The sequence below is a fragment of the Macaca fascicularis genome, chromosome 9, assembly GCF_037993035.2.
Source record: "Macaca fascicularis isolate 582-1 chromosome 9, T2T-MFA8v1.1".
Classification (NCBI taxonomy): domain Eukaryota; kingdom Metazoa; phylum Chordata; class Mammalia; order Primates; family Cercopithecidae; genus Macaca; species Macaca fascicularis.
This window is the reverse complement of record NC_088383.1, coordinates 55266791-55292604: the sequence shown is the minus strand read 5'-3', so window position 1 is coordinate 55292604 and position 25814 is coordinate 55266791. Positions and strand designations below refer to the sequence as shown.

At 42.6% G+C, this 25814-nt stretch overlaps 1 protein-coding gene across 22 annotated transcripts in view; it reads left to right on the top strand.

The window, feature by feature from the left end:
- The window catches only part of MARCHF8 (membrane associated ring-CH-type finger 8), a 156007-nt gene that overhangs the window by 99922 nt on the left and 30271 nt on the right, over positions 1 to 25814 (top strand). For all 22 annotated transcript variants that reach the window (XR_012417673.1, XR_012417672.1, XR_012417670.1 and 19 more), the window contains one exon: positions 2565 to 2615. Coding sequence is in view for 18 of the 22 variants with exons in the window: in XM_074001551.1 (XP_073857652.1) it covers positions 2565 to 2615 (51 nt within the window). In the remaining 4 variants the exon portion in view is untranslated. The remainder of the gene's footprint in view (positions 1 to 2564; positions 2616 to 25814) is intronic.

The following is a 25814-nucleotide window of genomic DNA, read 5'->3' as shown; positions in this document are numbered from 1 at the left end:
GGTCTCCCTCACCCCAATATCCATTCTCTGTTGAATAATTAATGTCAGAAAGGTCTGAGGATATGATTTATTGCTTCTCTTAGTATTTCTCTGTAGATTTCCAGATGGTGTCAAACCAACCATTCCTTGTGAGATAGTAAGTAATGTGGCAGTGGTTATAATTGGCTTTCTGTATAGATAATCCAAGGCCTGTGGTATCTTTGTTTTAACTTAGTAGACTGCACTAAAAGTTAATAGTAAGTCACCAGTAGCTTGGCCTTAAAATTGAGACTCACAGCGGTGCCCTGTGTTTACCTATAAGTACATTCTTTACTAATGAATGAAACTGAGATTACGTGTTCTCTGGACAGGGGGCTTTCATTCCCAGTGAATGAATGTGTGAATAACATGATTGAATTAAATTGTTAGTTAAACTTGGTCCTTTTTTTTTTTTTTTTTTTGAGAAGGAGTCTTGCTCTGTCGCCCAGGCTGGAGTGCAGTACAGTGGCGCTATCTCAGCTCACTGCAACCTCCGCCTCCCAGTTTCAGGTGATTCTCCTGCCTCAGCCTCCTGAGTAGCTGGGATTATAGGTGCGCGCCACCATGTCTCGCTAATTTTTGTATTTTTAGTAGAGACGGGGTTTCACCATGTTGGCCAGGCTGGTCTCGAACTCCTGACCTCAGGCAGTCTGCCCGCCTCAGCCTCCCAGAGTGAAACTTGGTCTTTTAGAAGCATTCTTTGGTAACATTCTCCCAACAACAATTTGAGCATACTTTATGATTTGCTAATTGACTGCCTTAAGATGAAGAAACAGGTCAAGTATGGTGGCTCATGCCTATAATTCCAGTCCTTTGAGAAGCTCAGATGGGAGAATTACTTGAGGCCAGGAGTTCAAGACCAGCCTGGGCAGCATAGCGAGACCCTGTCTCTACAAAACATACTTAGACGTGGTGGCACATACCTGTAGTCCTAGCTACTCAGGAGGCTGAGGCGGGAGGATCACTTGAGCCCAGGAGGTTGAGGCTTCAGTGAGCCATGATTGTGATTGTGCCACTACACTCTAGCCTGGGCGACAGAGTGATCCCTGTCTCTACACAAAATATTTAGTCAGGCAGGATACTAAAATACTAAAAAATATTTGATAGTCCCAGTTCCTCGGGAGGCTGAGGCAGGAGGATCACTTGAGCCCAAGAGGTCAAGGCTGCAGTGAACCATGATCATGCCACTGCACTCCCAGCCTAGGGAATAGAGCAAGGAAATACAAGTAAGATCTTCTCTTCTTTAGGCAGTAGTTTTTGTTACTTATTTGGGTTTAGAGCAAGAATGAGTAGATGCAGGAAAATGGCTTTATTTTTAAAAATCAGATTTATGTTTAGAATGTTCACTTTTTTTTTTTTAAGTTGTAGGATGGAAGATGATCATAGTTGTTTGAGGGTTGCCATAACAAAGTGCCATACAGAAGGTGGCTTAAGCAACAAAATTTATTTTCTTATAGTCTGGAGGCTGGAAGTCCAAGATCAAGGTGGCAGCAGGGCTGGTTTCTCCTTGGCTTGTAGATGGCCATCTTCTCCCTCTGTGTTCACATTGTCTTTTATCTGTGTGTGTCTGTGTCATAATCTCCTCTTCTTACAAGGACACCAGTCCTATTGGATTAGAGTCCACTAGGATTAGAGTCACCTCCTGAGTAGCTGGGACTACTATTGACGTCATATAAACTTAATTACATCTTTAAAGGCCCTATTCCAAATAATTATGTTCTGAGGAACAATTTTAGGACATCAACATCTAAATTTTCACAGAAGGGAGGGGAATACACAGTGTAGCCTATGATAGTTGTGTATCAGGGAGGTCAACCTAAAGGTAAAAAGGCCAGGTGGGACGTTATTCTTCAAGAATTCTAGCTGAGAAATGAAGAGAATCTAAACTAAAGCATTGACAATAAAAATGAAAATGAGTTGTGATTGAGAGGAGGAAGAATTTGATACAAGACTATGTGACTGAATGTGGAGGGGCATGAGAGGAAGGAGGCTAGCGTGGCTCCCAGATTTCCCTGCTCCAGGAGGAGGAACTGAGTTGAAGGAGATGTGAGCTGTGTGATGTCCCTGTTGAGTATTCAGCACTTTGTTAGCCAGACACCCCAGGGCTGGTCAGCCGTCCCACTTTCTTTGCTCTTTCACAGTGGCTCCTCGACTGTGTCACATACAACTGAGCATGCAGCCTCTCCACTTGAAATGTGTCTTAAGACACTTATCACCATCTGAACCTCCACATGAAGTGTGACTTAAGACAATACTATCTTATTTTAACAGCGAATTCTAAACTCTTATTTTTTCCTGATAATAAAAAAATTAAATCTTTTAAATAAAAAGTTAAATCCTTTAGGACAGGGACTATTGTTTAATTCATTTTGCCCAAATGTGCAATATTTACTTCCTGGCTACATACATCTAGTATATAGTAGGTTGTGCTTTGCAAATTCTAGTTCAGGGAATGATTTGTCAGTAGGGTTGTTATGATCAATTACTTGTTCTTTGCATATTTTAATCAAAGATTGATAATTAAAACCTGTTTGATTTTCTTGCAGAATGAGAAGACTTTGGGACATTCCATGAGTCATTCAAGCAACATTTCTAAGGTAGCGTGCCACTGAAAAATGTTATTTATTACCTTGAGGCTTTTGTGTTCTTACGCCTTACATGTGTTCATACTCTTTTTTTTGAAAAGACATCAGAGTTCTCAATACATTTCTATAATCTGTTCTGGGACCATAAGAGGTATGTGGCAGTTATGTTTTTCTGGTAAGGCAATTTTGAGTGTGTGTAGGGGGGAGTGATTTCTAGGAGAAAATTCCATTTTTTCCAGAAAACCATATACTTTAAGGCAGAAGAAATCTCAGGCACGGGAGAGTCTGTTGCCACAATTAGGAATATATTTGACTGGGCCGGGCGCGGTGGCTCACGCCTGTAATCCCAGCACTTTGGGAGGCCGAGACGGGCGGATCACGAGGTCAGGAGATCGAGACCAGCCTGGCTAACACGGTGAAACCCCGTCTCTACTTTAAAATACAAAAAACTAGCCGGGCGAGGTGGCGGCGCCTGTAGTCCCAGCTACTAGGGAGGCTGAGGCAGGAGAACGGCGTGAACCCGGGAGGCGGAGCTTGCAGTGAGCTGAGATCTGGCCACTGCGCTCCAGCCTGGGCGACAGAGCGAGACTCTGTCTCAAAAAAAAAAAAAAAAAAAAAAAAAAGGAATATATTTGACTGAAAGTAACAAAAAGCTAAATATGGTGATTTAAATAATTATGGATTTATGTGGTTCAGTTGACAAGGTGTCTAGAGGTGGGTGGTCCAGGGCTGACTTGCTCACAGATTGTAGTGTACCCAATTCTGTGGCTGTTCGGGGCGCCACTATGTAACCCGCACGGACCTAGAGGCACTGAACAAGGGGCAAACGCAGGAATAAAAGACAAGAGACAAAAGTTTATATTTGGAAAAAGGGGTCGGGGGCACCTTGGCTCTAGTGGACAGGGGCCCTGAGCTTTACACAGCCCTCCGTATTTATTAGTCAAAACAGATAGTGAGAATGGGGGTGGAAGAAGTGGTCAGCTGCTCAGTCTAGAGTAGGCTTGCAAGACTGCATTCCTCAAACAACAGGCTGTAGATGTCGCTGTAGCTAACCTCGGCTCCAGGTAGTGATTGCCTCTGCCAAACCTGTCAGCAGGAGCAGTCAGCAGGGGCAGTCGTGAGTTTGCTCATATCCTGCATTCGTGATAAACGGTTTGCTGTTTGATCATATAGCCTCCAGTGGGATGCTGAGTTGGTCACGTCCCATGGGCCTTCGGCTCCCTGCAACAGATGTTGCCAGGGACTCAAGCTCTTTCCTCTCTGTGCTACCTCCTACTTGACAGATGGTCTTACAGTGAGAGCTGGACCTTCAGGCATTGTGGTTGTGGCCTTGGCAGGAATTAGAGGAATGATCAAGGATTAAGAGATCTGTTAGCTGAGAGTCACCATTTTCAGCAGGAAGGCAAAAGTTTTCTCAGAAGTCTCACCTGGCCGCCTGAAATCTGCTTACATCTCCCTGGCCAGAACTGGATCACAGGCCACCTCTAGCTGGAAGGCAGCTAGGGAAAGGAGGGCTTGGGAAGTGAATCAGCCATCCAACAGCATCTGCTCACCTGTAGTGTGGTCACTTTAGCCCACCAGCAGCACACTGGGTGCCAGGGTATGACCTAGGAACCAGCAGAGTGTATCTGATGCAGTGCGCTTGCTCCCAGGCAGTGCTCCTCTCACAGCCCAGACATTGACTCTGGCCAACTCCTTTGCCATACAGTTAATGGCCATGAAAGTTCTTTGCAAGGGTGAACCTTTTCCCCATGTTTTTGGCATGTGGCCAAACACAACATAGATTCAGCTGGGAGGATTTGAACAAGTGACAAAATCTGTCTGCTGTCTCAGGCCTCCTAGATACTCTGAAATCAACAGTTACATTATATGCCATTTTAATGTACTGACTACACATATGTTTTCATTCAGGTCACCTTATTTTTTAAAACTAAAAGTAAACTCTGGCAAACCTTCTTAAGACATTCATCTGTTCTTAGGCATATTTGTAATCTAATTATATTATTTTTCCACTTAATTTTGCATTAAACATAGGAATACCTTTCACAAAATATTTTTTCCCATCCAACCTCCATTTCTTTTCTTTTGCTGTTCCTTTGGCCAGGAATGCTGCAGTGCTAGAACTATGCAGTGGTAAACCATTGCTGCCCATTTTTGCACCTTTCAAAGGAGCTGATCAGTGTCTAAGCATGGAGAAAAGTGAGAAGGTGCAGCTGCAGATGGACTGTTTGCTTAAGTTGAATTAAACGTGTTAAAAAACACTCAGTAGCACATGTTGCCTAGCCCTAGTAGCTAGTAGCCAAGGGCAGTTCTGAAGGAGGACATCTTATGCCTTAAATATGTACCTGTTCGTTCATGGATTTCAGTCACATTTTATTTAAAGGAAACTTCTTCCTATAGTTAAAAAAAAAAAAAACCGTTTGCAAACCACCGTCTTAAAAAGTCTAGAGGAAAGGCTATCATCTTGGCTTGGGTTGTGGGTATTTTGAACTTTGTAAGGGTTTTGGAGTTAACATGGATGATGACTTACTAGCCATGTGATTTTGAAAAAGGACATCTCTCTGAACTTTAATTTAGTTATCAGTAAAAGTAGGGTAAGCCAGGCACGGTGACTCATACCTGTAATCCCAGCACTTTGGGAAGCCGAGGCGGGCAGATCACCAGAGGTCAGGAGTTTGAGACCAGTCTGGCCAACATGACGAAACCCCATCTCTACTAAAAATACAAAAAATAGCCAGGCGTGGTAGTGCACATCTGCAATCCCAGCTACTTGGGAGGCTGAGGCAGGAGAATCGCTTGAACCCAGGAGGCGGAGGTTGCAGTGAACTGAGATCGTGCCATTGCACTCCAGCCTAGGCAACAAGAGCAAAACTCTGTCTCCAAAAAAAAAAAAAAAAAAAAAAAGGTAGGGTAATAATATAACCTTCAGGGTTGTTCTGAGTCTTGGGATTAATGTTTGCATGGATCCATGGGGCAGCTCACCTATTACACTGAGCCAGCAAACCTGACTCTTGTCAAACTTTGTTGAATCCTGGTGATGTTAGGTTGATTGGGCCAGGATAGTTCATTTAATGGTAGCTTTATTATTTATTGCTGAACAATGGAGAACCATATATTATTTTTTCCTTCTTGCATACCTTTTTTTTTTTTTTTTTTGGACAGAGTCTCGCTCTGTCGCCCAGGCTGGAATGCCATGGCACAATCTTGGCTCACTGCAGCCTCCGCCTCCTGGATTTAAGCAATTCTCCTTCCTCAGCCTCCTGAATAGCTGGGATTACAGGTGCATGCCACCACGCCCAGCTAATTTTTGTATTTTCAGTAGAGATGGGGTTTCACTATGTTGGTCAGGCTGGTCTCAAACTCCTGACCTCGTGATCCACCCACCTTGGCCTCCCAAAGTTCTGGGATTACAGGTGTGAGGCACTGTGCCCAGCCCCTTCTTGCATACATTTTTACTGTGTGCTGTTTGTGACTGGACATTTACTGTGTCCAATGAGTTCCGGGATGCTTACTAGAGTCATTGGAGAGAATCTGAGTGGAGTGAGCCTTTAGAACATTTGATTACTCACAGAACTTCCTGGTTAACCTGTCAACATGAAATTCTTTTGCAAAGTGTACCCCTTTGTAACGAAGATAGTTAGCATGCTGTATAAGGTGGTTAGGCATGAACCAGTTCAGTGGGATTGAGGAAGGGAGGGCAGGCCCCCTGTGGAAGATAACTGTTTTTGAGAAGTCAGTTTTTTTTTTATTGGAGTATTTATTAAATGAACCTGCTGTTTGAACCCAGTTTTAGGCCGTGACATGTAAAATCGTATCTTCAGAATAGCAGACACACTCTTGAGATTAAAGGAGGCCACAATGTGGACATACTTTATGCTACCTGAAATCCCCGTTGTCTCTGTCAGGAGACTTTTTCTGCTGACTCTTAGACCCCAGCCATGGTCAGCACATTAGCCAGTCACTGCAGTCTGCTTTATGCTTCTGTAGTTAATCTCTTGCTGGCATAAATTTAGAGGCTGAAAAGAGGTAAAAAATAAACCTTTAATCCTGCCTCCTAGTATTCCATCTAGATTTTGTTACAGAGTGTCTCAGTGTGTATTGCAAGCATATTGACTTTAAAAACCAGGCTCCATTGTCAAAGAAGGAAGCAGGTAGGTTGGATGGGATGTTTATGAGGCTGCTAGGTCTGTGGTGGCTTGCCTCTCTTCAAAATGGGCAGCTGGATTTGATCCCCTTAAAGAGTTAATAAAAGAAGCATATTGGGATATTTAAGCAATTACAATGGCGAAGTCTTCACCCAATACTTATTTTGTATTGATAGTACAATGTTAATGGATATCATTTGTTGAGCCTCTGTTACCAAGGGATTTCATGAAATTTGTCACCTCCAATTAACATCCTAAGGGGTCCAAAGACACCTTTTCCTTTTATTTTTCGAGATTGCACTTATCACTGCCTGGGTTTTCATGAATTTTTTCCCATTGCACCTTCACCCCACATATAACCTCCACGAGTGTAGAGCCATGCTTTGTTTACCCCTAAATCTGCAGAGCCAGTGATGGGATGGAGCCCTGGAGGTTGTCAGTACATGTTGAGTGAATGTTTGCATGGTGTTCTGCTAGACACTTGATACCCAGCCCATTGTTCATCCCTCTTCATCATCCCAGCCACTTCCCAGGCCCGGCCTCCTAAACTCCTGCAGTAGCTTCTCAAGAATCTATCACAAACCGTCTAGCACCCAGCAGCCAGTAAATAGAATCCTAATGCTTCTGTTTTCAATTCTTCAGTGTTTCTGATTACACTACCTTGAGCTATCAGATCTAAGGTGACCTGGGCCTGGCCACTTGGAACCTGATCCTGTACAATATCCCCTTGGTCATGATCTAGGTATGGTGACTACCTTGACGATTTTCAAACAAGCCAAATTCCTACCTGCGCACCTTTGCACATGCTGTTCTGTCCGAGAGGCCTCTCCCAATCTTATCCCTTTTTTGCATGAATGGCTAAAATTCCTAACTCATTTCTCCTTCAGTTCTTAGCTTCTTTAGAGTCGCTTACCCTTGACACCCTCCCCTTAATCTAAATTTTATCACTCATTTGGATTTTGTTATTCTTTTTCTTCATAGCACCTATCACAGTTTGTAATGATAGCAATGTGTAGAATATCTTGTATTTTTAGAAGCAGCAGAATGTCCTCCTTGGGAAAAAAATCTGTTTAATTGACTGAGTGCTTGGAGAAGTTTGAGGCAGTTTGAGTCACACAGGTGACATGCTTATACAAAGACAGGCACTGGAATGCAGCCCCCATGAAACCCCCATGCATCTTGCCCAGACCTTCACCTCACTGCAGGGTCCTTGACCATGTGGGCCAGCTGAGCCGTTCTGGAGGATGTTCCCCAGATCCCCAGTCCACACTCAATCCTCACCCTATGTACTTCCCTTGCTGCTGTTTGCTTAATCATTTTCTAAAGAACAGACTCAAAGTTTTATATCATTGTGTAGTATCTGAGATCACATTTGATTGGTTTTCTTTTTTTAGTTTATTTGTACATATTTATGGGGTACCTCTGATATTTTGTTACATGCGTAGACGATATAATGATCAAGTCAGGGTATTTGGGGTGTCCCTCACTGTGAATATTGATCATGTTTATGTGTCGGAAACATTTTAAGCCTCTCTTCTAGTTATTTTGAAGTATATAATATATTGTTAACTGTAGTCACCCTACTCTGTTGTTATCGAACATTAGAACTTATTGTGACTATCTAACTGTATTTTTGTACCCATTAACCAACCTTTCTTTATCCCTCACTCCTTGCTCCATGTACACCCTTCCCAGCCTCTGGTACCTATAATTCTACTTTCTACCTCCATGAGATCAAATTCTTTAGCTTCCACATGTGAGTGAGAACATGTAATATTTGTCTTTCTGTGTCTGGCTTATTTCACTTAACATAATGACCTCCATCCATGTTGCTACAGATGACATGATTTCATTCTTTTTGTATGGCTGAATAGTATTTCATTCTGTATATAAGTCACAAATTCTTTGCCTGTTTGTCCATTGATGGACACTTAAGCTGATTCCATATCTTTTGCGAATAGTGCTACGATAAACATGGGAGTACAGATATCTCTTTGATAATACTAATTTATTTTCCTCTGTGGAAATACTCTGTTGTGAAATACTCTGGGGAAATACTCTGTTGTGAGATTGCTGTATTATATAGTAGTTCTATTTTTAGTTTTTTGAAGAATTCCCATACTATTTTTCATACTGGCTGTACTAATTTACATTCCCACCAACAATACGTAAGAGTTTCCTTTTCTCTGCATCTTCACCAACATCTGTTATTCCCTGATGATTAGTGATGCTGAGCAGTTTTTCAGGCAGCTGTGGTCATTTATATGTCTTTTTTTGAGAACTGTCTGGTCGTGTCCTTTGCCCAGTTTTTAATGGAATTGTTTGTGTTTTTAATGTTGTTTGAGTTTCTTACATATTCTGTATGTTAGTCCCTTGTTCGATGGGTAGTTTGCACATATTTTCTCCCATTCAACAGGTTGTGTCTTCACTCTGTTGATTGTTTTCCTATGCCGTGCAGAAGCTTTTCAGTTTAATAGAGTCCCTTTTGTCTGTTTTTGGTTTTGTTGCCTATGCTTTTGAGGTCTTAGCCATAAAATCATTGCCTAGATCAGTGTCTTGAAGTGTACTCCCTGTGGTTTCTTCTAATAGTTTTATAGTTTCAGGTCTTATGTTTGAGTGTTTAATCCATCTTGAGTTGATTTTTGTGTGTGATGAGAGAAAGGACTTCAGTTTCATTCATCTGCGTATGGATCTCTAATTTTCCCAGCACCGTTTATTGAGAGGGTGCCCTTTCCCTAATGCATGTTCTTGGTACCTTTGTTGAAAATCAGTTCGCAGTAAATACATGGATTTATTTCTGTGTTGTTGATTTTGTTCCATCGTTCTGTGTATCTGGGTTTTGTTGTTGTTGTTTGTTTGTTTTTTGAGACAGAGTCTTGCTCTGTCACCCAGGCTGGAGTGCAGTGGCACTATCTTGGCTGACTGCACCCTCTGCCTCCTGGGTTCAAGCAGTTCTCCCTGCCTCAGCCCCCTGATTAGCTGGGATTACAGGTGCTAATTACAGGTGGGATTACCACCAAGCCTGGCTAATTTTTGTATTTTTAGTAGAGATGGGGTTTCACCATGTTGGCCAGGCTGGTCTTGAACTCCTGATGTCAGGTGATCCACCTGCCTTGGCCTCCCAAAGTGCTGGGATTACAGGTGTGAGCCAGCACTCCTGGCCTGTATCTGTTTTTATAACAACACCATGCTTATTTTGGTTTCTATAGCCTTGTAATATCCTTTGAAGTCAGGCAGTATGATCCTTTCAGCTTTGTTTTTATTAGGATTGTTTTGGCTATTTGTGCTCTTTTTTAGTTCCGTATGGTTTTAGGATTGTTTTTTCTGTTTCTGTGTAAAATGACATTGACATTTTTATAGCGATTGCATTGAATCTGTAGATTGCTTTGAGTAATATGGTCATTTTAATGACATTAATTCTTTTAATCTGTAGACATGGGATATCTTTCAATTTGTTCGTGTCCTCTTCAGCTTCTTTCATCAGTGTTCTGTAGTTTTTCTTGCAAGGTCTTTGACCTCTTTGATTAAATTGATTTCTAGGTATTTTATTTTGTATAGCTATTTTATTTTATTTATTTATTTATTTTTTAAATTATACTTTAAGTTCTAGGGTACATGTGCATAACGTGCAGGTTTGTTACATATGTATACTTGTGCCATGTTGGTGTGCTGCACCCATCAACTCATCAGCACCCATCAACTCGTCGTTTATATCAGGTATAACTCCCAGTGCAGTCCCTTCCCCCTCCCCCCTCCCCGTGATAGGACCCAGTGTGTGCTGTTCCCCTTCCCGAGTCCAAGTGATCTCATTGTTCAGTTCCCACCTATGAGTGAGAACATGCGGTGTTTGGTTTTCTGTTCTTGCGATAGTTTGCTGAGAATGATGGTTTCCAGCTGCAGCCATGTCCCTACAAAGGACACAAACTCATCTTTTTTTATGGCTGCATAGTATTCCATGGTGTATATGTGCCACATTTTCTTAATCCTGTCTGTCACTGATGGACATTTGGGTTGATTCCAAGTCTTTGCTATTGTGAATAGTGCCGCAGTAAACATACGTGTGCATGTGTCTTTATAGCAGCATAATTTATAATCCTTTGGGTATATACCCAGTAATGGGATGGCTGGGTCATATGGTACTTCTAGTTCTAGATCCTTGAGGAATCGCCATACTGTTTTCCATAATGGTTGAACTAGTTTGCAATCCCACCAACAGTGTAAAAGTGTTCCTATTTCTCCACATCCTCTCCAGCACCTGTTGTTTCCTGACTTTTTAATGATTGCCATTCTAACTGGTGTGAGATGGTATCTCATTGTGGTTTTGATTTGCATTTCTCTGATGGCCAGTGATGATGAGCATTTTTTCATGTGCCTGTTGGCTGTATGAATGTCCTCTTTTGAGAAATGTCTGTTCATATCCTTTGCCCGCTTTTTGATGGGGTTGTTTGGTTTTTTCTGTAAATTTGTTTGAGTTCTTTGTAGGTTCTGGATATTAGCCCTTTGTCTGATGAGTAGATTGCCAAAATTTTCTCCCATTCTGTAGGTTGCCTGTTCACTCTGATGGTAGTTTCTTTTGCTGTGCAGAAGCTCTTTAGTTTAATTAGATCCCAATTGTCAATTTTGGCTTTTGTTACCATTGCTTTTGGTGTTTTAGACATGAAGTCCTTGCCCATGCCTATGTCCTGAATGGTATTACCTAGGTTTTCTTCTAGGGTTTTTATGGTATTAGGTCTAACATTTAAGTCTTTAATCCATCTTGAATTAATTTTCGTATAAGGAGTAAGGAAAGGATCCAGTTTCAGCTTTCTACTTATGGCTAGCCAATTTTCCCAGCACCATTTATTAAATAGGGAATCCTTTCCCCATTTCTTGTTTTTGTCAGGTTTATCAAAGATCAGATGGCTGTAGATGTATGGTATTATTTCTGAGGACTCTGTTCTGTTCCATTGGTCTATATCTCTGTTTTAGTACCAGTACCATGCTGTTTTGGTTACTGTAGCCTTGTAGTATAGTTTGAAGTCAGGTAGCGTGATGCCTCCAGCTTTGTTCTTTTGACTTAGGATTGTCTTGGAGATGTGTGCTCTTTTTTGGTTCCTTAAGAACTTTAAAGCAGTTTTTTCCAATTCTGTGAAGAAAGTCATTGGTAGCTTGATGGGGGGATGGCATTGAATCTATAAATTACCTTGGGCAGTATGGCCATTTTCATGATACTGATTCTTCCTATCCATGAGCATGGTATGTTCTTCCATTTGTTTATGTCCTCTTTTATTTCACTGAGCAGTGGTTTGTAGTTCTCCTTGAAGAGGTCCTTTACATCCCTTGTAAGTTGGATTCCTAGGTATTTTATCCTCTTTGAAGCAACTGTGAATGGAAGTTCATTCATGATTTGGCTCTCTGTTTGTCTGTTACTGGTGTATAAGAATGCTTGTGATTTTTGCACATTAATTTTGTATCCTGAGACTTTGCTGAAGTTTCTTATCAGCTTAAGGAGATTCTGGGCTGAGACAATGGGGTTTTCTAAATATACAATCATGTCATCTGCAAAGAGGGACAATTTGACTTCTTCTTTTCCTAACTGAATACTCTTTATTTCTTTCTCTTGCCTGATTGCCCTAGCCAGAACTTCCAACACTGTGTTGAACAGGAGTGGTGAGAGAGGGCATCCCTGTCTTGTGCCAGTTTTCAAAGGGAATTTTTACAGGTTTTGCCCATTCAGCATGATATTGGCTGTAGGTTTGTCATAAATAGCTCTTATTATTTTGAGATACGTTTCATCAATACTGAATTTATTGAGAGTTTTTAACATGAAGGGCTGTTGAATTTTGTCAAAGGCCTTTTCTGCATCTATTGAGATAATCATGTGGTTTTTGTCTTTGGTTCTGTTTATATGCTGGATTACGTTTATTGATTTGCGTATGTTGAACCAGCCTTGCATCCCAGGGATGAAACCCACTTGATCATGGTGGATAAGCTTTTTGATGTGCTGCTGGATCCGGTTTGCCAGTATTTTCTTGAGAATTTTTGCATCAATGTTCATCAGGGATATTGGTCTAAAATTCTCTTTTTTTGTTGTGTCTCTGCCAGGCTTTGGTATCAGGATGATGTTGGCCTCAAAAAATGAGTTAGGGAGGATTCCCTCTTTTTCTATTGATTGGAATAGTTTCAGAAGGAATGGTACCAGCTCCTCCTTGTACCTCTGGTAGAATTCAGCTGTGAATCCATCTGGTCCTGGACTTTTTTTGGTTGAGAGGTTATTAATTATTGCCTCAATTTCAGAGCCAGCTATTGGTCTATTCAGGGATTCAGCTTCTTCCTGGTTTAGTCTTGGAAGAGTGTAAGTGTCCAGGAAATTATCCATTTCTTCTAGATTTTCTAGTTTATTTGCATAGAGGTGTTTATAGTATTCTCTGATGGTAGTTTGTATTTCTATGGGGTCGGTGGTGATATCCCCTTTATCATTTTTTATTGCGTCTATTTGATTCTTCTCTCTTTTCTTCTTTATTAGTCTTGCTAGCGGTCTATCAATTTTGTTGATCTTTTCAAAAAACCAACTCCTGGATTCATTGATTTTTTTGGAGGGTTTTTTTGTATCTCTATGTCCTTCAGTTCTGCTCTGATCTTAGTTATTTCTTGCCTTCTGCTAGCTTTTGAATGTGTTTGCTCTTGCTTCTCTAGTTCTTTTAATTGTGATGTTAGGGTGTCAATTTTAGATCTTTCCAGCTTTCTCTTGTGGGCATTTAGTGCTATAAGTTTCCCTCTACACACTGCTTTGAATGTGTCCCAGAGATTCTGGTATGTTGTATCTTTGTTCTCATTGGTTTCAAAGAAGATCTTTATTTCTGCCTTTATTTCATTGTGTACCCAGTAGTCTTTTAGGAGCAGGTTATTCAGTTTCCATGTAGTTGAGCGGTTTTGATTGAGTTTCTTAGTCCTGAGTTCTAGTTTGATTGCACTGTGGTCTGAGAGACAGTTTGTTATAATTTCTGTTATTTTACATTTGCTGAGGAGTGCTTTACTTCCAATTATGTGGTCAATTTTGGAATAAGTGTGATGTGGTGCTGAGAAGAATGTATATTCTGTTGATTTGGGGTGGAGAGTTCTGTAGATGTCTATTAGGTCTGCTTGCTGCAGAGATGAGTTCAATTCCTGGATATCCTTGTTAACTTTCTGTCTCGTTGATCTGTCTAATGTTGACAGTGGGGTGTTGAAGTCTCCCATTATTATTGTATGGGAGTCTAAGTCTCTTTGTAAGTCTCTAAGGACTTGCTTTATGAATCTGGGTGCTCCTGTATTGGGTGCATATATATTTAGGATAGTTAGCTCTTCCTGTTGAATTGATCCCTTTACCATTATGTAATGGCCTTCTTTGTCTCTTTTGCTCTTTGATGGTTTAAAGTCTGTTTCATCAGAGACTAGTATTGCAACCCCTGCTTTTTTTGTTCTCCATTTGCTTGGTAGATCTTCCTCCATCCCTTTATTTTGAGCCAATATATGTCTCTGCGTGTGAGGTGGGTCTCCTGAATACAGCAGACTGATGGGTCTTGACTCTTTATCCAGTTTGCCAGTCTGTGTCTTTTAATTGGAGCATTTAGTCCATTTACATTTAAGGTTAATATTGTTATGTGTGAACTTGATCCTGCCATTATGATATTAACTGGTTATTTTGCTCGTTAGTTGATGCAGTTTCTTCCTAGCCTCAATGGTCTTTACATTTTGACATGTTTTTGCAATGGCTGGTACCGGTTGTTCCTTTCCATGTTTAGTGCTTCCTTCAGGGTGTCTTGTAAGGCAGGCCTGGTGGTGACAAAATCTCTAAGCATTTGCTTATCTGTAAAGGATTTTATTTCTCCTTCACTTATGAAACTTAGTTTGGCTGGATATGAAATTCTGCGTTTAAAATTCTTTTCTTTAAGAATGTTGAATATTGGCCCCTACTCTCTTCTGGCTTGTAGAGTTTCTGCCGAGAGATCTGCTGTTAGTCTGATGGGCTTCCCTTTGTGGGTAACCCGACCTTTCTCTCTGGCTGCCCTTAAGATTTTTTCCTTCATTTTAACTTTGGCGAATCTGGCAATTGTGTGTCTTGGAGTTGCTCTTCTCGGGGAGTATCTTTGTGGCGTTCTCTGTATTTCCTGAATTTGAATGTTGGCCTGTCCTACTAGGTTGGGGAAGTTCTCCTGTATGATATCCTGAAGAGTGTTTTCCAACTTGGTTCCATTTTCCCCCTCACTTTCAGGCACCCCAATCAGACGTAGATTTGGTCTTTTTACATAATCCCATACTTCTTGCAGGCTTTGTTCATTTCTTTTTCTTCTTTTTTCTTTAGATTTCTCTTCTCGCTTCATTTCATTCATTTGATCCTCAATCGCTGATACTCTTTCTTCCAGTTGATTGAGTCAGTTATTGAAGCTTGTGCATTTGTCACTTATTTCTCATGTCATGGTTTTCATCTCTGTCTGTTCGTTTATGGCCTTCTCTGCATTAATTATTGTGGTTATCAGTTCTTCCACTCTTTTTTCAAGATTTTTAGTTTCTTTGCGCTGGGTACGTAATTCCTCCTTTAGCTCTGAGAAGTTTGATGGACTGAAGCCTTCTTCTCTCATCTCGTCAAAGTCATTCTCAGTCCAGCTTTGATCTGTTGCTGGCGATGAGCTGCGTTCCTTTGGAGGGGGAGATGCGCTCTTATTTTTTGAATTTCCAGCTTTTCTGTCCTGCTTTTTCCCCATCTTTGTGGTTTTATCTGCCTCTGGTCTTTGATGATGGTGACGTACTGATGGGGTTTTGGTGTGGGTGTCCTTCCTGTTTGTTAGTTTTCCTTCTAACAGTCAGGACCCTCAGCTGTAGGTCTGTTGGAGATTGCTTGAGGTCCACTCCAGACCCTGTTTGCCTGGGTGTCAGCAGCAGAGGCTGCAGAAGATAGAATACTGCTGAACAGCAAGTGTACCTGTCTGATTCTTGCTTTGCAAGCTTCCTCTTACGGGTGTACTCCACCGTGTGAGGTGTAGGGTGTGGGTCTGCCACTAGTGGAGGCTGTCTCCCAGTTAGGCTACTCAGGGGTCAGGGACCCACTTGAGCAGGCAGTCTGTCCGTTCTCAGATCTCAACCTCCGTGTTGGGAGATCCACTGCTCTCTTCAAAGCTGTCAGACAGAGTCACTTGCGTCTGCAGAGGTTTCTGCTGCTTTTGTTGTTGTTGTTGTTGTTGTTTAGCTGTGCCCTGTCCCCAGAGGTGGAGTCTGCAGAGACTGGCAGGCCTCTTGAGCTGCTGTGAACTCCACCCAGTTCGATCTTCCCAGGGCTTTGTTTACCTCCTTAAGCCTCAGCAATGGCGGGCACCCCTCCCCCAGCCTCGCTGCTTCCTTGCGATTAGATCGCAGACTGCTGTGCTGGCAATGAGGAAGGCTCCGTGGGCATAGGACCCTCCCGGCCAGGTGTGGGATATAATCTCCTGGTGTGCCCGTTTGCTTAAAGCGCAGTATTGGGGTGGGAGTTACCCGATTTTCCAGGTATGTGTCTCAGTTCCCCTGGCTAGGAAAAGGGATTCCCTTCCGCCTTGCACTTCCCAGGTGAGGCGATGCCTCGCCCTGCTTCAGCTCTCGCTGGTCGGGCTGCAACAGCTGACCAGCACTGATTGTCCGGCACTCCCCAGTGAGATGAACCCAGTACCTCAGTTGATAATGCAGAAATCACCGGTCTTCTGTGTCGCTCGCGCTGGGAGCTGGAGACTGGAGCTGTTCCTATTCGGGCATCTTGCTCCGCCCCCTGTATAGCTATTTTAAATGGGATTGCCTTTTTCATTTCTTTCTCCACTAGTTCATTATTGGTACATAGAAACACTACTGATTTGTAGGCCGGGCGCGGTGGCTCAAGCCTGTAATCCCAGCACTTTGGGAGGCCGAGACGGGCGGATCACGAGGTCAGGAGATCGAGACCATCCTGGCTGACACAGTGAAACCCCGTCTCTACTAAAAAAATACAAAAAACTAGCCGGGCGAGGTGGCGGGCGCCTGTAGTCCCAGCTCCTCGGGAGGCTGAGGCAGGAGAATGGCGTGAACCCGGGAGGCGGAGCTTGCAGTGAGCTGAGATCCAGCCACTGCACTCCAGCCTGGGCGACAGAGCGAGACTCCGTCTCAAAAAAAAAAAAAAAAAAAAAGAAACACTACTGATTTTTGTATGTTTATTTTTGTATCCTATAACTTTTCCGAATTTATCAGATCTAAATTTTCTAATGGAGCCTTTAGATTTTTCTAGGTATAAAATCATATCATCTGCAAAAAGGGACAAATTAACTTACTTTTTTCCAGTTTGAATGCCTTTTATTTCTTTCTCTTGACTGATTGCTCTGACTGGGACTTCCAGTACTGTGTTGAACAGGAGTGGTGAAAGTGGGTGTATTAGTCTGTTTTCACACTGCTGATAAACACATACCTGAGACTGGGTAATTTTTAAAGAAAAAGAGGTGTAATGGACTCACAGTTCCATGTAGCTAGGGAGGCCTCACAATCATGGCAGAAGGCGAAAGGCACGTCTTACATGGCAGCAGACAAGGGAGAAATGAGAACCAAGCGAAAGAGGTTTCCCCTTATAAAACTATCAGATGTCTTGAGACTTACTCACTACCACAAGAACAGTATGGGGGAAACCACCCCCATGATTCGGTTATCCGCCACTGGGTCCCTCCCATGACACATGGGAATTATGGGAGCTACAATTCAAAAAGATTTGGTGGGGACACAGCCAAACCATATCATTCTGCCCTTGGCCTCTCCCAAATCTCATGTCCTCACATTTCAAAACCACCCATGCCTTCCTAACAGTCCCCCAAAGTCTTAACTCATTTCAGCATTAACTCAAAAGTCCATGATCCAAAGTCTCATCTGAGACAAGGCAACTCCCCTCCACCTGTGAGCCTGTAAAATCAAAACCAAGTTAGTTACTTTCTAGATACAATGGGGGCACAGGCATTGGATAAATACACCCATTCCAAATGGGAGAAACTGGCCAAAACAAAGGGGCTAAAGGCCCCATGCAAGTCCAGAATCCAATGGGTCAGTCCATTCTTAAAGCTCCAAAATGATCTCCTTTGACTCCATGTCTCACATCCAGGTCATGCTGATACAAGAGGTGGGCTCCCACTGCCTTTGGCAACTCTGTCCCTGTAGCTTTGCAGGGTATAGCCCCTCTCCTGACTGCTTTCATGAGCTGGCATTGAGTGTCTGCAGCTTTTCCAGGTGCACAGTGCAAGCTGTTAGTAGATATACCATTCTGGAGTCGGGAGGATGGTGGCCCTCTTCTCACAGCTCCACTAGGCAGTGCCCCAGTGGGGACTGTGTGTGGGGGCTTGCAACCCACATTTCCCTTTCACACTGCTCTAGCAGAGGTTCTCCATGAGGGCTCCATCCTTGCAGCGTATCAGTGCCTGAACATCCAGACATTTTCATACATTCTCTGAAATCTAGGCGGAGGTTCCCAAATCTCAATTCTTGACATTTGTGTACCTGCAGGCTCAACACTACATGGAAGCTGCCAAGGCTTGGGGCTTGCACCCTCTGAAGCCACGGCCTGAACTATACCCTGGCTGCTTGTAACCTTTGGTTAGAGTGGCTGGGATGCAGGGCACCGAGTCTCTAGGCTGCACACAGCAAGGGGGCCCTGGGCCCAGCCCTTGAAACCATTTTTTTTCCTCCTAGGCCTCTGGGCCTGTGATGGGATTGGCTGCCACACAGATCTCTGACATGCCCTTGAGACATTTTCCCCATTGAGTTGGTGATTAACATTTGGCTGTTCGTTACTTATGCAAGTTTCCACACCTGGCTTGAATTTCTCCTCAGAAAATGGGTTTTTCTTTTCTTTTTTATCTTTTTTTTTTTTTTGAGATGGAGTCTTGCTCTGTCGCCCCGGCAGGAGTGCAGTGGTGTGATCTCAGCTCACTGTAAGCTCTGCCTCCCGGATGGGTTCACACCATTCTCCTGCCTCAGCCTCCTGAGTAGCTGGGACTACAGACGCCCGCCACCATGCTTGGCTAATTTTTTGTGTTTTTAGTGGAGATGGGGTTTCACCATGTTAGCCAGGATGGTCTCGATCTCCTGACCTCGTGATACGCCTGCCTCAGCCTCCCAAAGTGCTGGGATTACAGGCGTTAGCCACTGTGCCCAGCCTGGGTTTTTCTTTTCTATCGCATCATCAGGCCACATATTTTCTGCTTTTATTCTGTGTTTCTCTGAGAATGCTTTTAAAACTTTTTAAAACTGAATGTTCTTAACAGTACCCAAGTCACTTCCTGAATGCTTTGGTGCTTAGAAATTTCTTCTGCCAGATACCCTAAATCATCTCCCTCAAGTTCAAAGTTCCACACATCAGGGGCAAAATGCTGCCAGTCTCTTTGCTAAAACATAGCAAGAGTCACCTTTACTCCAGTTCTCAACAAGTTTCTCCTCTCCATCTGAGACCACCCCAGCCTGGATTTCATTGTCCATATCATGATCAACATTTTGGTCAAAGCCATTCAACAAGTGTCTAGGAAGTTCCAAACTTACCCACATTTTCCTGTCTTCTTCTGAGCCCTCCAAATCATTCCAACTTCTGCCTGTTACCAAGATCCAAAGTCGCTTCCACATTTTCAGCTATCTTTATAGCAGCACCCCACTTACTGGTACCAATTTACTGTATTAGTTTGTTATCACACTGCTGATAAAGACATACCCAAGACTGGGTAATTTTTAAAGTGAAAGAGGTTTAATGGACTCACAGTTCCACATGGCTGGGGAGGCCTCACAATCATGGGGGACGATTAAAGGCATGTCTTACTTACATCACGGCAGACAAGGGAGAAATGAGAACCAAGTGAAAGGGGCTTCCCCTTACAAAAAAAAAAAAAAAAAAAAACATAAGATTTCATGAGACTTATTCACTACCATGAGAACAGTATGGGGGAAACTGCGCCTATGATTCAGTTATCTCCCACTGAGTCCCTGCCACAACATGTGGGAATTATGGGAGCCACAATTGAAGATGAGATTTGGGTGGAGACCCAGCCAAACCATATCAGTGGGCATTCTTGTCTTGTTACAGTTCTTAAAGGGAAGGCTTTCTTTCACTTTTCCCCCATTCAGATTTATGTTAGCTGTGGGTTTGTCATATATGGCCTTTATTAATATTGTGGTATTTCTTTCTTTGCCTAGTTTGTTGAGAGTTTTTATCATGAAGGAATGTTGAATTTATCAAATGCTTTTTCTGCTTCTATTGAGATGATCATATGATTTTATCCTTCGTTCTGTTTACGTGATGTATCACATTTATTGATTTGCATGTGATGAAATACCCGTTGCATCCTTGGGATAAATTCCCTTAATCATGTACTGTCTTTTTGATGTGCAATTGGATTTGCTTTACTAGTATTTTGTTAAGGATTTTTGCATCTATGCCTATCAGGGATATCGGCCTGTAGTTTTCTTTTTTGTCGTGTCCTTGTCTGGTTTTGGTGTCAGCATAATGCTGGTAGAATGAGTTAAAGAGAATTCTCTCTTTCAATTTTTTGGAATAGATAGAAGAATTTTTCTTCTTTGAAAGTTTGGTAGAATTTGGCAGTGAAGCCATCCAATCCTGGACTTTTCGTTGTTAGGAGGCTTTTTATTACTCTTTAAATCTTATTACTTCTTATTGATCTGTCCAAGTTTTCTGTTTCTTCCAGATCAATCATGGTAGGTTATGTGTTTATCCATTTCCTCTAGGTTTTCCAGTTTGATAGCATATAGTTCATAATAGTCTCTGATGATCTCTTGTATTTCTGTGTTATCATTTGTAATGTCTCCTTTTTCATTTCGGATTTTATTTAGGTCTTCTGCCTTTTTTTATTGGTTAGTCTAGCTAGTCTATCAATTTTAGTTTTTCAAAAAATTAATTTTTTGTTTCATTGATCCTTTTGTATGTTTTTTGGCCCCTGTTTAGTTTAGTTCTCCTCTAATGTTTATTATTTCTTTCCTTTTACTAATTTTGGATTTGGTTTTTTATTGGATTTCTAGATCCTTGAGGTGCATCCTTTGATTGTTTGAAATTTTTCTACTTTTTTGATATAGGTGTTTATTGCTATGGACTTCCCTGTTAGCACTGCTTTTGCTGTATCCCATAGGTTTTGGTATGTTTTATTTCAATTTTTATTTAAGATATTTTTATGTTTTCTCCTTAATTTCTTCCTTCACCCAGTGGTCATTGAGGAGCATGTTGTTTAATTTCCATGTAATTGTACAGTTTCTAGTTGATTTCTAGTTTTATACCATTGTGGTCTGAGAAACATACTTGACTTGATTTCAGTTTTTAAAAACTTCGTTGAGACTTGTTTGTGTCCTAACGTATGGCCTATCCTGAAGAATGGTCTGTGTGCTGAGAAATGTGTATTCTGTAGTTGTTGGATGAAACGTTCTGTAACTGTTAAGTCCATTGTCCTAACACGCAGTTTAAATGTAATGTTTGTTCATTTTCTGCCTAGATGATCTGTCTAATGATGGGAGTGGGGTGTTGAAGTCCCCAACTATTGTTGTATTGAAGTCTGTCTCTCCCTTTAGATTTAATAATATTTGCTTTATACATCTGGATGCTCTGGTGTAGGGTGCAGATATGTGTAGAAGTGTTATAGCCTCTTGATGAATTCATTCCTTTATTATATAATGACTTATCTTTGTCTGTTTTTACTGTTTTTGACTTAAAGTCTGTTTTATCTGATATAGGTATAGCTAGTCCTACTTGCTTTTGGTTTTTATTTGCATAGAATATCTTTTTTCATCCCTGTACTTTCAGTCTATATGTATCTGTACAGGTGCGATGAGTTTCTTGCACGCGGCGTATAGTTGAGTAATGTTTTTTAAAATCCATTCAGCCAGTCTTTATCTTTCAAGTGGAAAGTTTAATTCGTTTACGTTCAGGGTTATTATTGATATGTGAGGGCTTATTCCTCTGACTTTATTAAATAATTTCTGGTTTTGTATATCCTTTGTTTCCTTCTTTCTTATTGTTTATCATTGTGGTTTGGTAGGTTTCTGTAGTGGTAACATTTGAGTCCTTTCTCTTCCTTATTTGTGTGTTTGCTGTACCAGTAGGTTTTATACTTGGTATGTTTCATGATGGCAGATACTGTTCTTGTGCTTCCATGTGTAGGATTCCCTTAAACATTTCTTATAGGACCAATCTAGTGGTGAATTCCCTCAGCTTTTGCTTGTCTGAGAAGGTCTTTATTTCTTCTCATTTATGAGTGATAACTTGGCTGGTTATAGTATATTTGGCTGGCTTTTTTTTTCTTTCATTACTTTGAATATATCATCCCCTTCTCTCCTGGCCTGTAAGGCTTCTGCTGACAGGTCTCCTGTTGGTCTGATGGGGGTCCACTTATAAATGACTAGATGTTTTTTTCTTGCTGTTTTTAGGCTTCTCTATTTGTCTTTGACTTTTGACTGTTTGACTATAATGTGCTCTGGAGGAGACCTTGAATTATATTTGGGTATCTCTGAGCTTCTTATATCTAGAGGTCTAAATGTTTTGTAAGATTTGGGAAGTTTGCAGCTATTATTTTGTTAGATATTCCATTTTTTTGTTTTCTGTTTGTCTTCTGAGACACTGAAAATTTGAATATTTGGTCATTTTATGGTGTCCCATGTATGCTTTGTTCATTCTTTTCTATTCCTTTTTTTATTTCATTTTTGTCTTACTGTATTATTTCAAAAGACCTGTCTTCAAGTTCTGAAATTATTTCTTTTACTTGATCTATTTGTTGAGTATTTCAAGTGTATTTTGTATTTCAGGTAATGAATTTTTCAGTTCCAGAATTTCTGTTTGGTTCTTTTTGTAATGTATTTTTGGAAAATGTTTCATTCATATCCTGAATTGCATTTCTCATTTCTTTGTATTGTTTTTCTGTATTCCTGTGTATCTCACTGAGCTTCTGGATCTTGCTCTGTTGCCCAGGCAGGAGTGTAGTGGTGTGATCGTAGCTCACTGCAGCTTCCAGTTCCTGTGCTCAAGCATTCCTCTCACCTCAACCTCCTGAGTAGCTGGGCCTGCAGTCACACATCACCATGCCCAGCTAATTTTTATTTTTATTTTTTATAGAGACGAGGTCTTGCTGTGTTGCTCAGACTGGTCTCGAACTCCTAGCCTCAAGCAATCCTCCTGCCTGGGGCTCCCAAAGTGCTGGGATTACAGGTGAAAGCCACCATGCCCAGTGTTCACTGAGTTTTAATATCATTATTTTGAATTCTGTTTTTGGGATTTCATAAATTTCTTTTTGAATTGGAATCTACTGCTGGAGAATTATTGTGTTCCTTTATGGGTGTCATATTTCCTTGATTTTTCATTTCTTGTGTCCTTATGTTAATCTCTGCACATCTGGTGTAACAGTCTCTTACTAGTTTTCTTAATTTGCTGTTGTAGGAGAGGAGTTTTTCCTGAGGGTGTGTCTGTGGTGTTGATTATGCAGGGCACTTTAGCTTTGATTCTCATTGTGTGTAGTAGTGTAGTCGTGGTATTATTTCTTTGGCTATGAATCATGTCAGTGGTGTCTGTGATTTCCTCAGTATCTTAGGGTATGGTGGAGGCTGTAGTGAAGTTTTGCTGGGGACAGGGATACCAGGTTGGCCTGTCCTTGTTCCCAGTGGTGGCAGTAGTGGGGTGAGTATGCCTGCCCTTGGGCCTCAGTGCAGTTTATACTGGCACCAGTGTTAGCGGGTCAGATGGGTTAGTTTTGGGGGGCCTCCATATAGCTTGCTCAAATGCTGGTAGTGGCAGTGGCGAGCTGGGTGGGTGGGTGAATTCTTGGGCCCCTGGGCAGCAGGCATGATATGGGTGATGGCAGCAGCAGTGGCAGGACAACCCTCTGGCTCCCAAGCAGTTTGCACTGATGTCGGCAGTGGCTGTGATGGGCTGGGTGAACCAGTCTTCAGGCCCAAATGTGTACTCAATTGGGTGCTAGATGTGGTGGTAATGGTAGGTTGGGTGTGCCTGACCTCAGATGCCCAAGCAGAATGCTCAGGTTCCAATAGTGGTGGAATGGGCTAGGCAGTCCCCAGGCCCCAGGATGGTTTACTCAGAAACTGAGTAGGACATACTTCAGTCCACCCAGGGATGCATTCAGGCTCTAGCAGTGTTGGGCAGGGACTGGGTGATTCCAAGGCCCTGGCAGAATGCTCCGGTGGAGGCAGCAATGGCTGTACTGCAGTGCTACTACTGGGAAGAGTGGGGTTGCTTTCAGTGGCAGTAGCTGTATGGTAGTGGCTGGGGAGTGCACACTTTGCTCACTTTGTCCTTGGCGCTTGTGAAAGCGTGCAGTGGTTTCACCGCTGGGGGGCGGCAGGGTCTTTGCCAAGTGGCTTGCCCTTCATCCCTGGCAGCAGCAGCTAGCTGCTGCGATGGTTGTGGTGAGGAATGTCAGTGGGGTTCCAGGAATGTGGAGAAGCAGGGATTGTTGGGCCCCCAGCAGGATGCAGTCTCCCGAGGGTTGGGCTCTCAGTATGGTGTCTTCTTGCAGCTGCCTTGGACTCCAGGGGTGTGTGGGACCCAGCATGAGCTCTCTCCCTGGAGCAATGCCTTCTCTTCATCTCCAGGAAGCTCCCTCTGTTAGCCTCAAGGCCTGTGAGGGTCTAGGGCTCTGTCATGGCTGGGATTACAGGAGTGCATGGTGGGAATGTGGACCGCTGGGGATCACTCGCTTCCCCTTTCTCCACACTGGGGGACCTCTCGGCTGCCTTGCCTGACTTCCCTTTCCTTGCCTGCTCTAGGTGTTTTCTGTCACTTCTCTGTTGAATGCATGTTCTCTCTTAGAGGATCTATTCAAAGTCTGATTCTTCCTGGCTATTTTGGTTCTTCTTTATAGAGGAGGTAGGTACCAGATGTCTCTGGTCAGCCATCTTGAAGCCCCTCCTCTAGACTTTGATTGTTTAGCTTTTTAATGTGAAAATATAACTATTAAAAAACATGTTCTTCAGTATATCACCTAAACTCATTGTGACAGCTCTTTGTGAGATAGAGCTCTGACAGAGACGGGTATTCAGGAGGCTGTGTGGTAGAGAGAAGGGAGGGGTGGGGATGGGGCAAGCCCACTTTCCATCTCTGCTGTGAGCCTTTGCCTATCAAGGGGCCATTGTCTCAGGGGTACCAGGAAGCCATAGAGCATGGCTGGCAGGGGTGATGCACAGTGTACTGGGCATGGCCTCAGGGTGGACTCAGATGACGTGAGGTGACTGCCTATTCAGGACGTTGTGTCCTGTGCCACCACTGCCCCCACCTGCAGGCTGTCTTACCATTTGACAATACATCTCATCTCTAACATGGAGACAAGGAGGCCATGCAGAGTTTACGAGGATTGCACACATTCAGATTTTGTCCAGCACCTAACTGTGTGCCAGAAATTGTGCTTTGAATGCTGAACCAAACAGCAGAGGGAAGTACGCAGACCTTTCCATACGATACCTTGGATGGAGAGAATTCCTACAAACGGAACAGTAAGGAGCTTAGGTAGAGAATTACCGGGAACCCAAGTTGAAGGGCTGCTCAGAGAAGATGTGGCTCAGGAGAGGACATGTAAAGCAGATGTGAGGGGTGGAAAGGAGCCAACCAGGATGAGGTTAAACTGTAGTAGAAAGATCATTTGTCACCTGCTTGGAAAATTGTGGCTGCCTGTAACCACAAGATTGTGTTGGCTGTGGCTATTTGTGTGAGTACTTTGACCTAAAATCCTTTAGAGGCCGATTGAAATTCCCTGAGGAGGCTTATACCCACTCTATTCAGCTGGAATTTCTTTATTACCAGGAATTGGCCTAGGCTAGGCTAATCATAGGGGCTGGACTTCTTGGAGCCTCTCTTGATGCCTCTCAGAGGAAGATTGTGGTGCAGAAAGGGCAGTACATAGACACAATGTAATTTTACAGCCAGGGAAGCCTTGTCATTCAACCCTGGGAATCAGACTTGGTCCAGGTGACACAATTTCTTGAGCAAGTTCATGACTGGCAGCACTTACCCCAGGGAGAAGGCAGTGGAAGCCCGTAGCACAGGCATCTCTCCCCCAGCCCACCAGCCAGCCCAGCTCTG